Source organism: Cavia porcellus, unplaced genomic scaffold (genome assembly GCF_034190915.1).
Source record: "Cavia porcellus strain 051 isolate PalLab524CR breed Dunkin Hartley unplaced genomic scaffold, mCavPor4.1 scaffold_2, whole genome shotgun sequence".
NCBI classification, from domain to species: Eukaryota; Metazoa; Chordata; class Mammalia; order Rodentia; family Caviidae; genus Cavia; species Cavia porcellus.
In genome coordinates this window covers 114,708,452-114,722,396 of record NW_026947485.1, presented here as the reverse complement: position 1 = coordinate 114,722,396, position 13,945 = coordinate 114,708,452, and the positions used below count along the sequence as shown (strand labels likewise).

Genomic DNA, 13,945 nt, shown 5'->3' with positions numbered 1-13,945 from the left:
AATCTGTCCCAATTCTCTCAGGGTCTATCAGGAGATTGTGAACCCCTGGAGCCGCCCAAGTCCTGCAGGGTTGTTGTGAAGTTCTGAGAGCCCAGACCCACACTCAGACAATAGAGTACAAGGTGTGTTCCTGGGCTCACTCATGAAGACTGTCTCACTGATCCCCACCTATGGTCCTGCTGATGAGCTGCAGAGTTTCCTGCAACTCCTTTGACCAGCAGAAGGCTGCACATGAAGGGCTGAGGCAGTCTCAACTGCCACACAGACAGTGATCATCCTCTGTCCCCACAGGACTTTTCCACCTCTCCCTGCAATAGAGACAGTCTCTTCTGTGCCGAGCTTGGTAAGAGATGCCCATGGCCCTGGTCCAATAGACAGGTTCGGGAGCCTCTGCCCTACAGGGGATCTTGGGGAACAGGGAGAATATTAGCTTCAGCACATTTCCCTTCATGCAGAAGTGACCAGCTGTGCAGCATCCAGATGAGTGCCTGCCTGGGCTAATGCGACGCCACCCTCTGACACAATGGTCCAGAGAAGACCAGTGTGATTGATGTGCCCTCCCACTTCAGCAGGGAAACTCTCCTTCTCATGGGGGGAATGTGCACCAGTCCCTGTCTGGTCAACAGCACAGGAGCCCAGGGTTCTGTTCCTGCACAGCCTTGACACCCTCTGGGGGCTTCCTGCAGGTGCAACCAGGCTGTGATTTCTGCCAGAATAGATGCCACCCAGGGTCATGGTAAACTTTGGCTTCAGCCACACTGTGGTGCCCAGTTGACTGCAGTAGGCCAGAGCTAAACTATTGCCATCAGCTGTGTGCTGGACAATACTGTGGTACTCACGGAGGAAAAGCAAGCATACGGATGGCTTGAACACAACAGAATGAAATCTTAATCATTCATTATGCTTGGACATGAGCATCAAAAACATTCAGAATTTTTGGCACAGAATTATATAACAGATAAGGCAGTAAGACTGACTATGAAGAAAGAAGAGACAACTTAAATAGCTGCTAAGTGGAGTTTAAGGAACTTAAAGAAAACAGAAATAAGAAAAGAATTTATCACTTACACAACACAGACATTGCAATAATAAAAGTAAACCAAATCAGAAATTCTTTACCAATAGAATAAATGAAAGCAGTGTTGAAGAACTTCAAATACATAATTAATCGAAAAGAGAATGAAGTAGCTGGAAGGCAGGCAAACTGAAAATAAATAGAGCTGACAAAAAGAAGGAGTATAAAGAAATGTATGGCTTTCAACAGTAAAGTAAGATGAAGCCAGTTGTGTTAAGCAGAAGTGCCTTTACTCATACATAAGTAATCATCAGAGACTTTATGCTGAAGCCTCAGAGAAGCTTTCCAAGAGGAGCCAAATCATTCCAAGTGCACCAGATCACCTCACAAAGATAAAATAAAAAGCTCAAAGTTCAAATAAAAAGCAAACAGAAAGACAGTTAGTAGGAAACAGGGAGATAGAGTAGATCTCTTAGAAGTGGGGAGGAAACCAAATGAAGTGGCTAGGAATCCAAATGAAGGAGAGAAGTGGGTGAGTGAGAGAGGAGATGAAAGGGAAATAAAGGCATTGAGATGTTTCACATACCTGTAACAACACGCCTGCCTTAAGAGAATCATCTGTACAAACACATATGAATAAAAGTACGCACATTTGAATACACTAGTTTTCTTGTGGAGATAAAAATGATAGCAGCCACAACAAACTCCCTGGAGCTGTGTAACAGGGGCAGAGCTTGAGGGTAGAAACCAGCTCCTCTCACCATCTTCTGTAACACAGAAACTAGGAAGACTATCAGCAATGATATGTTGGTTCTGTTTTCATTTGTTATTTTTGCTGAACCAATGACATGGCAAAACTGACTTCTCTGCCCTGGGTTGAAGTGCTTTGCCTTCCTCTCAATGATTAGCGTGATGCTATGTCAGAACTTTCTAACAGTGGAGTAACAGAACTTGAAAGCTGTAGGCCACATGCTCTGTTGTTGTTGTTTCTTTTTGAGAAACACTGTGTAAACAGGATAGTAATTCTTTCCAAACTTGATACCCAGCGATTTTAAGCATAATGTTTATACCACGCCAAATACTCTGCTCATCATTTGGAGACATTTTTAAATGTGAATGTATTTATACTGTGTGATTCTTTTAATGTTATATGACATTGTTAGAGCAAGTGATATTTGCTCACTGAAGGACAGGTCACCTAACATCAGTGTAATCAGGATCAGTATGGAGAATTTCTGTGCATCTCAAAATGTTCTCTACCCTGATTAGAAAGCAGAGAACAGTGAGCCAGTTGTTTGGTGAAGTATTTCAAAGGAATGAGGTGGGCGTTATTTTCTACAGATTAGTATCAACCTTACATTGAGTGATCTGGGAGTTATTTTTGACCCAGATTTCTACATTAGTTCAAGGAGGACCTCTGTCTTACATTGAGTTCATTTTGCATGACTACATTGTCTGGAATACTTTAAATCTGTTTTTATAACAAATGAAGAGAAACAAAGAAAACTTAACTAGACCTGTGAAAAAATATCAAATGAAGAAAATACAGATCATTGGAGTTCAAGGTAATGTAGAAAGAGGCAAAATGTTACATAAATTATTCAAAATACAGAAAATATTTGAAAGTTGGAGAAAGATAAGTAACTGTGATACAAGAAAATCAAAGCCAACAATCCTTCAAATCAAAAAGATCACCTGAAGATTTGTTACAGGTATATTTTCAAGGGAAAGCAATGATATCTGAAAATAAGGGGAAAAACACATTCCTTTTTATCACAAAGAAAGAAAAGAAACATAGGTACTCTACCTTTTAACTCCATTACTCCACATTTGCAATATTTTATGGAAGGAAATTCTGTGTGACCTATCCCTGAAAACTGTTGTGAGCTGCTGCTATAAACATGGGTGTGCCACTGAGAGATGAGGGTTTCAACTCTTTCAAGAACATATGCAGAACGGAAATAGTTGGCTTAAGTGGAATTTATACATTTAGTTTTGGGCAGCATCTCCATATTGATTCCCAGGGTAGCTGCAGTGTTTTAAATTCCTGCCTGCAGTGTAAAAGTGTTCCTGTTTCCTCCACAGTCTTGCCTGCATTTATTATTGTCGGATTTCTTTTTAAATTTTTACTTTCTGTTATTTTTTTGGTAGCAAAAATTGAATTCAGGGCCTAGCTCTTGCTATGCAGATGCTGTATTGTTGGATTTCCTGATGATGGACATTGTCTTTGGAGTGGAATGGAGTCTTAGTTGCGTTTTAAATAGCATTTCTCAAATGATCATGCTTGTTGAAAATTTTTTCATGTATTTATTAGTCATTTGTACTTTATTATCTGAGACACCCATTTCACATGCCATTTTTGTTTATTCTTGAATTTTGAGTAGTGCATTTGTTTATTTTTGAAGTATTTATATATTGTAGATCCCAGTCCTTTGAGGAGTATCTTGTGAAAAGTTTTTCCCATTCTGTAGGTTGTTTCTTTACTCTGATAGTGATTAATTTGCTGTGCAGAAGATTTTTTAAAAAATTGATCTGATCATAGAGTCAGTATCTTTTTTTTGTTGTTGTTTTGTTTTGTTTTGTTTTGTTTTTGTCTTTTTTGAGATGGGGTCTCACTATGCAGTTCAGGCTGGCCTTGAGCTCACTTTGCAGCCAGGCTGGTATCGAACTCGCAACAATCCTCCCACCTCAGCCTCCATAGTGTTGGGATTACAGGCGAGAGCCACCACGCCCGGCTAGAGTCAGTATCTTTAAGGATGTAAATACTTCACTCCAAACCTTCCTGTCCTTAATGTTTAAGTACAAAAGCCTGAACTGACATTAATGGGCTTTTCTTTATAAGTCATTTACTGCATTTCTCTAAGAACTGTGAGGTTTTATCCCTGTGATAAACATCTTATATTCTGAGTACAATGTGGTGCCTGGCTTATTTGTTATGTTTACTTTTTCTTATATTTAGTTTTCTGCCACTATTACTGTGAATGCTTTTTTCTTATACCATTTGTGTTTTTTTCTGATTGTTCACTTATTCCAAATAATCTTAGCTTAGTCTTCTTTGCATCAATTAGTAGCTATTAGATACTTTTTGCATGTTCTCCTGTTGCTTTAAAGCTTTACTAGTAGGAGTTGGTCTTTGAGGGTATAACATTGTCTTTCTTCACATTAGTCACTTCTGCTGCCTTTACTTTCAATATAATTTTTAATCTCCTTGATTTCTGAGAGTAGCCCTTTCATAGACTGTAATTATTTGCAAATCTATTCATTTATACTTCATATCATTTTGTTTAGCTCACATAGCTTTCCATTAGCGGCTTCTGAAAGTTCTTTGATAACTTTTGTTATTACTCTATTATTTGTTTGCTTATTTTTTCTGTTATACCTCTGAGTTATTTATGAATCTGATCATTTCCCTTCTCTGTTCCTTCAGTGTAACTTGAGTGTGTGATTTATTGTATTCTTTCTCTCTGTCTACTCTTTTTTGACTTCCAGTGACTTTAGTAATTTGGGAAGAATTTTGTTGAATTTTCTTCTCGTATGTCTGTTGATTTTTTGTGGTTTGCTTTGTTTTGTGTAGAGGTTCATGAACTTTTATTTTTATAAAACTTATTGTTACTATATATGTATGTAATGATTATATTCATCACAGGGAACTTGGATTTGTACAAGATATATCTTAGTTCTTCTTTTATTTCACCCGTTCTCCTCTATTCAATCCCTCTTTTCTACCTTGATTATAAAGATTTGTTTCTATTTTGCAGTTTTTTTTTCTCATTTTATCTTCTCATCCCATGTTCACCTTTTCTTTTGAACAATTTCTACCTATTTCAGAATATCTATTCTATATTTTGGTTCTTAATTTCACCTATGGTTGTTTATAGTAAAAGTATTTTTTATTGTATAGAAATGACATTAGTTGCTTTTCAGTGGTGTGTTTTTCGCACAGTTAACTATTGTCTTCTACCTTAGCCTCAGTGTCAGGCTACCATGGTTAATTCATAATGGAAGAATACTGTGTAATTGGGATAAGAATCATTATTTTTGAGAAGTAATCTACCACTATTAATGGTGAAAATTGAATTTGAGTATTGGCTTACAGAGAAATAGCAAAAATCATGTTAACCTATTAACATTAAACAAGTCAGCTACAATATTATTATCCAAGATACACTGAATATTAATGTAATGTAAGAACCCACTAAGTGCTATCCCTGACTCTTGATCGGAAATCCATAATCATAGTGTAAATTATTTGTGTGTGTGTGTGTGTGTGTGTGTGTGTCAGGGATCAAACTCACAACCATCTGCCTGCCAGGCAAGGGCTTATGTCTCTGAGCTAAATCTCCAGCCTCGTGGTGTAAAATTAAGACAAATTAGGTACTGACCTAAGTCTAATATATACTGAGTGTGAGCTAATTCTAATATTTACTATCTCTACATTAAAGTGGAAAGAATTAAAAAGTAATTTTACAGGCTTATCCAGCTCTAAATAGATTATCAAATCTTCATGCTTATACTATTGAAGATATATGGTTTGGAAACAGGTCAGTGCAAGGAGAAAATTGGAAACTTTGAAGTGTACAATATACAAAGGATGGGAGAGAAATTTTACAAAGGATTTATTGGCGAGTAGAAGGATGCTTATAGGATTAAAGAAAGAGACAAGAAAAAATTATGAGAAACAGAATATTAAATAAAAAGGATGTAAAAACTGTATGGAGGAAATGTTAGAGCAAAAAGCATGTAAGAGTTAAAATGAAAAGAGAGAATAAGAATAAATGAATGAAAAAAGAATTAAGAGGATGATAGGAAGCAAGGAGAAATGACACAGAAAACTCCCTAAGCTCCAATAAACTCTTAAACATGAAAGCAGAAAAGAAAGGAAGGAAATAAAGAAAAAAAAACAGAAAATAAAACTCAGGGAAAATTTTTATAATATTGCAAACACAAAGACAACAGGAAGAAAAGGAGATAACAAACAGAATAGAAGACAAGCAAAAATCTCAAAATATAAAAACAAATCAAAACAAAAAAAGAAGAAGAAATTCCCCTGTGATTTTGATGGTGTGCTTTCCTGTGGGCACTGTGGTTCTCTGGGAATGTCAAACTGAAGACCTGTCTTCACTCCATCAGCTGCTACAGAAAGCAGCCAGACACCAGTCCCCCTAGATGTAGTCATGAGCAGCCCATTACTTTAGGGTGAGGACCCCGGTGCTTCACTTTTCATAAAGACAATTCCAGCTGATCCTGCCCTCTGGTTGTGGTTGAAGGCTTGGCACCTTTACTAAACCCCTGAAAATCCCTCTTTGCAGCCTGGCAACAGCCCCTTCACCATGGCGTCTACCATGGCTGTTTCCCACTGAGTCACTATGGGAAAGTAACGCAGGAAGTCCTGAGGTGAAGGCATCCATTGGCTGCTGTCAGTCATGAGTTCAGACAGTCAGCCCTTCCATTCAGTGTGTGTGAAGAAGCACTCTCCTCAGGAGGCATGCTGGGCACTTGGGCTGGAGACTAGCACCAGCTAGTGCTCTTTGGAAAATTCACAGGTTGAACAAAATGCTTTTCCCTCCCTAGAGCCCTCAGCACCCACCGGTCTACTCCAGTTTCCTGCTTACCCTTGCCCAGTTCCACATGGGCTCTGTAGACTTTTTTTTTCTCTTTTTCACTCATCCCATGAGTCAGAAGCCTGGGAGAAAAGGCAAATTGTCCCTCCATCCTCTACAGTGTACTTGTGTACTTTTTTGTCTTTAATTTCTCTGTAGGTTTTAAATTTCCTGTCAGTTCTTTCCTGGTTTCCATATCCCAAATCACACAGGGAATTGCCTAAGCACTGGGAATGAGATTCTATCTCCACAACTGTGTGCGGACCCCGGACATCTGGAAGGTTCACAAGGCCAGTCAAACTCTCAAGTGAATCTGAGCCAAATACTGTGAATTAATCAATCCTAAATTGGTAGATCTGCTCTGGATTGCCTTAATGACACCTTGAGAGCCTCCCAAATTTAACTAAATCTCATCAATCTCTATTTGAGATTCTTTATGAAAGGCCCTTTAAAACATCTGACTTGCTTAATGACACCCAAACTCTCCAGCTCCTTCAATGTGTGACCCAGCTGGAAATCTTCCACCAATTCCTCCAGAAATATGGAAGCAAGATGCTTGCACTACTAAGAACTAACAACAATTGTCAAACCCAAGTCCTCCCTGATGACCAGGTCTTAACCAAGATATTGAAAGAGGGTATTGTAGTCAGGGTTTACAAGGGAAAAAAATCATATAGGACACATAACTTATAGTACTACTTATAATATTTACTCAAAGAGTCAAACACAAAAAGTTCAGGAAATCTGTCCACACACTAAATACCCCAAAAACTCCACCTGAGGGCTTTGGATCCCATGTCATGAGACCAGGTGAAGACCTAGATCCCAGGACAATGACTCATGCAAGTTTATTTAACAGATCTACACAGGAAAGGACTCAGGATCAGTAGAGGAAGCCAGAAAGTCTGTGCCAGATGGATGAAAGATCTGTGCCAACAGGGTGAAGGTTCTTCACTGGAAACAGAAAGTGATACTCAAGGGAAGAATCAGAGCTTTCCCTAAAAGTACCACAGCTGTCCTCAGTGACAACGAGGTCCTGAGTTTCTCTGACAATGAGAACAGCTGAGTTCATATCAGGAAAAGCTTCTCCTGGAGATTAAATAGCACACCATCTCAGATTCTGGAGCCAGGATGTGGTGATGACCAGAGCTCCCCAAATTAGATGACAATCATTCTCAGTGACAAGGTCTCAAGCTGTTCTGGCAATGAGAACTGCCAAGTTCATATCGGGAAAGAAGCTCCACATGTCCCCCAGGAGAACCCACAGCAGCAGGAGAACCAGCAGCACCCAGGAGAACCAACAGCGCTCCTTCTTCCTCTCAGTTCTCCTTTCAGGATGTGGAATGAACGTAAGTGTCCATCAAAGAACAAATCCAGGCAGAGCCAAGCCTTTCCCTGTCAGTGTCTGACTGCAAGGGGAAAGAAAAAGGATTCACCAAGAAGGAAGCCCTCCCTGAGAACCAGCTCCAAGCTTGGGCCACCACCAGTGGGGGCACAGCCAGATTGCGGCCCCTTTGGGCATGCAGGCTGCAAATGAGAAGAGCCAATCTGCTTTCCTCCTCCTGTAAGCAATTGGCAGATCCAGAAAAACACAGCCTGTGATGACAGCTGTAGAGGTGAAATCCAGTTTGATGCGTGAAGTGTTTGTGTTTTAGTGACTCGCAGGTCTAGGGCCAGTGTTCTGCCTTGATCACCTATTCAGAGGATGGCAATAAACAGTGTGGCATCTAGGGGGATTTCCTTCTGAAGGTGGTGGACATTGTTAATTCCCTATTGTCTTGTTTTAAAGTCCTGTATCATTCTCATTGTTTTGTTGAGTGGGGTTTGTTTTGTTTTGCTTTATTTGATTTTGTTATATCTGATTGCAGCTATTTCAAAGATAGCAAGACATATTATGATAGCCATTTTGGAGTTACTATTGTCTTGTTTTTAACTCCTTTATTGCATTCATTGTTTTATTTGTGTTGGTTTTATTTTGTTTTGTTCTGTTTGATTTTCACTATGTCAAGGGTGTCTTCAGCTATTTTGAGAACTTAAAGAGACATTATGCTGACTATTGCTGATTTCATATTGTTTTGAATTCCTGTGTCATTTACACTGGTTTGTTTTGACTGGTTTTATTCTGCTTTATTTTCCTTGGTTTTATCCTCTTAAAAAAATAAGAACAAATCCAGATGTGATGTATGTGCACAATGCAATATAATAATTCTTGAAGTAGAAGACATTTATGACCTGTGACATCACTGATAGAATCAGAAAAGTGATACCAGTCCAACAAGGCTTCACAAAACTCAGTGTCTCACACTGGGGGAGTTTAAAAACATCACCCTTTCAGAAGTGTAGGCCCAAGTGGTTACTACCACATGTTGGAGAAAGGGGGAGGGAGGTGTGGTAGTACAAGGAGAAGATCTTCAGTTATGTGGGGGAAACGTCTGACAATTTTAGTTCTACTGCATAGACTGGTGAGATCGGCTAATGAAGGACTGTTATACATTCCAGTACTGCTAAGAGGGCAAATGTTCTTACTGAGAGAATGTTATATACTTGTGATGTTGTCTACTAAAATTGGCTTCATTGGATTATCAATTTCACTTTCTTTCTATAACTACCCATAACTATAATTTTTCATTGTATAATAAAATAAAATTAATTTACAAAGTAAATCAAATTGAATAGTTTGAAAAGCATACAACTTGTTTTCTAAATCCCTTATCACTGAACATAAATGGGATCTGAACTTGCTTATTCAATCAGGGAGATTTTAGCTTCTCCTGATGCGTTGGATGTTACATTCCATGGCACTGCCTGTACTCTGTAGGTTCCCGTATGGGTCTTTTAGTGAAACACCTGATCTGTTTCCTTATTATGCTGGGCATCATTGCTTTACTCTTTCACTTATTAAAACTCTTACTCATCTTCATTAAATGGTGTAAATCTAGTGCAGTGTTCTATTCTTTTCATGTTTTGTAGATCTTATACTGTAGAGAAAGAGCATTGCATAATGATCTAGTTTATACCAACTGTGTTAAAGTGTATGGTTTTTTTGACAATATTTTGTTTGCTGAAATATCAGAGGGAAGTGTCTCAGGAGTGACTATCAAAGGCAATAACAGTTAGTGAAGCCACACACTGCACAGCTCATTGTGCTCCTGTGGGGGCATTTCCCAGCTTCCCGTGCTGGTTTCTTTGTCCTGAGGGGAGAGCACTGTGACCCTCACTACCAGGAATCCTCTGGCAACCCACATGGAAGTCCCCAAATGGACAGCAGCTCTCCAAGTCTCCAGGCTGATGAAATCATGATTCTCACCTGAGAAAACTCTCTCCTCCCTTTTCCCTGCACCATGACCACAGGAAAAATAAAGATCCCTGAAAAAAATTAAATAATTCACTCTTGATCCATAGTGTAGATGCTGGGAAGACACCTGTGTCATCACAGTGAGTTGCTTCTTTTCTTTTTAAACCAAATGAATTCAGTATGCTACAATCCATAATTTACTAAAAAGAAGAACTTAATGAATCTTCATCTTCTATGAAAACACTTTTCAGAATAAGAAGACAGTGTAAAATATGAGTATACTGGGTAAATTTCTTATTTTACTCTATAGAGTAAAAGTTCTCTGTGTTAAACATCTACAGAGATGTTCTGGTTAGGCTGGGACAATGTCATCAGCCTCGGACAGTACACTTCAGACACTCCTCTAACATGTAGGATGAATAATTAATTATGATTTAAACCATAAATATAATTTTGTGGTATATATATTCCATTTAACATTAGGATAATATTTTACTTGTCTTAGAACCTATTTTTCTTTCAGTCTGTTTTTAAAGTAATATGTAGCCAACGAATATAAAACTCTCTTGCTGATAGAGAAAGAATTATATAAACATAATGTATTTAAGAAAGGGATGACACCAGCTGGCACTGTTAATATACTCTAGTTGTATTTTTTAAATGATTAATTGTCCTTGTTTGATAAGGGGAGAAATGGCCATGGGATATTTTTTTTGCAGAAACATTTGTACATTTTGTCATATAGGAGTCACATAAATGTTAATATTTCTCTTACCAAACTAAGTAGATCAAAAGAGAAAAAAACTATTTTTGCAAAATATTTCAGCTCTATTGTAAAACCTGTTTCCTTAAATTATGAATTTTATTCTATGTCTTTTAAAATCTCTTGAATAATGTTGTTACTGTTTGTGTCTATAGTCTGCATTGTTTCATGGTCCAATTCTTGGATTAAGGGTGGGGTGCTACACCCACACTAGCACAGTCACCCTTTATACAATATAGGGAATGGAAAGAAGCCTCTTCGTTCTCTCTTGCTGCTTTTGCTGTCTTCGGTCACCACAAACTGTTGCTCATCTGTCGGGCCCCACTCTTCCTTGCACCCAGCTGATTATGTACTGAAACTTCTACAAACTGTAAGCTAAATAAACCTTTATCCCTTTAACTTTTGGCATCTGATATTTTGTCTTAGCCATGAGAAAGGTATATGAAGACATATACTAAGACATATTAACTACAGTGCAAAAAGTACAATTGAATTTCATTAGTCATAAAAGGGTGACAAAAGCCTGAAAATTATCTAAGAATCATACTAATATGTACATATATAGGTGTGTGTGTGTGTATATATATATATATATATATATATGTGCCCATTGAGATCTAATATTAACATCTGCATGTCCATGTACATACATATTTATAACATTATATAATTTTTACAAATTTATGCATAAATATGTGTTTATATGGAACAAATTGCACTCACATTAGTTATTTTCAGACCTATGGCTTAGAAAAGCCTCTGCTGGGGGTGTCGCAACTTTCCTCAGGGAAGTCCAGCCTGCTTGCTCTAGGCTGTCTTCATCTTGTCTTTCTGTTTTCCTCAGCCCAAGTGTGCTCCACAGAGCCAGTTTTGCCCTCACTCTTCTCTTTTACTGCTCCCAGTAGACTTTACCACCACAAAAAGTCTCCTACTGCATCTGCTGAACACTACAGGAATCATGGACAATGACACAATGGGCACATGCACTCTGCTGTAGTTTTATGACTCAAACTCCATAAAGATTAAAAACGAGGAATCTACATGCAGGCACTCAAATGTCTTCACTTTTCATTCATACTATTTTCACCTTACTATGAAAAAATATGTCCGCCTCTTTACTCAAAATATTTAACATATTTCAAATTTGAAAAGATTATTTTTATTATGTATTTTTTAAAACAATATTCATCTGAATATTTTGGCACAAAAGCACATGAATGTACTCACAGGGCATCTTCATTTCTCTCAGCACAATATCTGCATCTTTTTAATATATTCTCACCTAACCATTACTGAACAGTGTGGACATAATGACTCTAAAAAGAAGCAACAGAGCAGGAAATGTACGTTTTTGTTCCTCATCTTCTGTGCATACTTTTAAACCCAATATCTGTTTGTGCTCTGATGCAGGGCTTGCTCCACCAATGCCTTCTAACTTTACAGACAGAATCACTGAAGGACTATCATGAGAACACTGTGGAAAAACTTGTTTTGGGGAGCAATCTGCATAGCTCAGCAAGCCCCAGGATCACTCATACTCCTGAGCACCACCTGACCCAGTCAACCTCTATAAATTTCATCCTCTGTAAATTAAGATGTGGCTCCCTCAGGCACAGGACCACGTCAAGCTCTCACACACAACCATGTTGCTTATTAGCTGGGTCTTTAGAGCTAAAAGTCCTGGGCTCCACACACAGCCATCAACTAACAATTATGTGATGATTCTAAAACTACTTATCTTATTTTAGTTTACCCATTTGTTATACTTGGATTATTACAATATTTATATTGGATAATTTTTTTTGAAAACCAAGAGAATTCACACATTCAGACAAATAGAGATTATTTTTTTGGCAGCCACTACTTTCTATATTTAGGAGTTATTGATAATATTAAATTGAAGACTAATAATTTCCCATTCTTAACTACTTGACCATCTACCATCATTTGGTGTTTGTTCCTTTGAGATGAGAGCAGATGAAGTATGGATGGAGCAAATCGAACTGCAGTGACAGAGTTCATTCTCCTGGGATTTTCAGGCTCTCGCTCCCTGCAGCTCATGCTCTTTGTCACCTTCCTCACTGTGTACCTGCTCTCCCTCATGGGAAACACCCTCATCATCTTCATTGTTCTCACGGACTCCACACTCCAGAAACCCATGTACATCTTCCTAGGGAACCTGTCCTTCTTAGAGATCTGGTACACCACAGCCGCTGTGCCTAAGCTGCTGGACACCTTCCTCTCCACAGTTGTCACCATCTCTGTTCCTGGATGTATTTCCCAGCTCTACTTCTTCTTCTCCATGGGAGCCGCAGAGTGCATCTTGCTGGCCACAATGGCCTATGATCGATATGTAGCCATCTGTAGCCCTCTGCGCTATTCACTTCTCATGAATGCTCAGATCTGCCTCAAGTTTTCAGCTGGGTCCTGGGTTGGGGGCTTCTTTGCCCCTTGCCCCACTACTATACTCATCTCTCAACTAAACTTTTGTGGACAGAAGATCAACCATTTTTTCTGTGACTCAGACCCTGTTTTCAAACTCTCTTGCTCAGACACATTCTTTGTAGAAGCCCTGGGCTACACATGCACCTCAGTTGTGATTCTAAGCTCTTTCCTTCTCACAGTCTCCTCTTATGGCAATATTGTGGCAACAGTGGTCAGACTGTCTTCCCGAGAAGCTCAGAAGAAGACTTTCTCCACCTGTGCCTCCCACCTGACTGTAGTCACCATCTACTATGGCACCATTATCTTTGCCTACGTCCGCCCTCCGGCCAAGTACAACTTCACCATCGGTAAAGTGGTCTCTGTTTTCTACTGTGTGGTCACCCCTCTCGTAAACCCTCTCACCTACACCCTGAGGAACCAGGAGGTGAAGAAAGCCTTCAAGAAATGTGTAGCACAACGGATGTTTGTATTTACTAGAAAAGTTGGGAAGTTTTGAGTCATCAATGAAATTGAATAATATAAACTGGTTGCAAAATTCTCATGAGCAAATTGTTAATATTGGGAATCATATTACAAAATTGGTGACATTTAATATGGTAAATTTTATGTACTTCATATTTTCTCTGGAATTCTACTGAAAGATTATAATTAGAGTAGAAAAGAGTAGTTTATAATATATGTGTGAATGTCACAATATAGTTTCACAGTGTGAGAAAGATTAACAATGCAAGGTTCCTATCTAAGGACATCCACAACTGAAAGAGACTGGATAACTGTCATACACTTCAGGTAAATACTTACCTAACAGAGTAACAGAAAATCTGGGT

General features: G+C 38.6%; 1 protein-coding gene across 1 annotated transcript; it reads left to right on the top strand.

The window, feature by feature from the left end:
• Nucleotides 1–12,657: 12,657 nt before the first annotated feature.
• Nucleotides 12,658–13,614, top strand: LOC100722781 (olfactory receptor 6F1-like). Its single transcript, XM_003479532.1, has one exon. It carries the CDS (start codon nt 12,658–12,660, stop codon nt 13,612–13,614), a length of 957 nt encoding a protein of 318 aa, XP_003479580.1.
• Nucleotides 13,615–13,945: the final 331 nt, after the last annotated feature.

Bases quoted from the DNA above. Each gene is read 5' to 3' on its own strand.
- LOC100722781 (XM_003479532.1), top strand. From the start codon at position 12,658: ATGGATGGAGCAAATCGAACTGCAGTGACAGAGTTCATTCTCCTGGGA.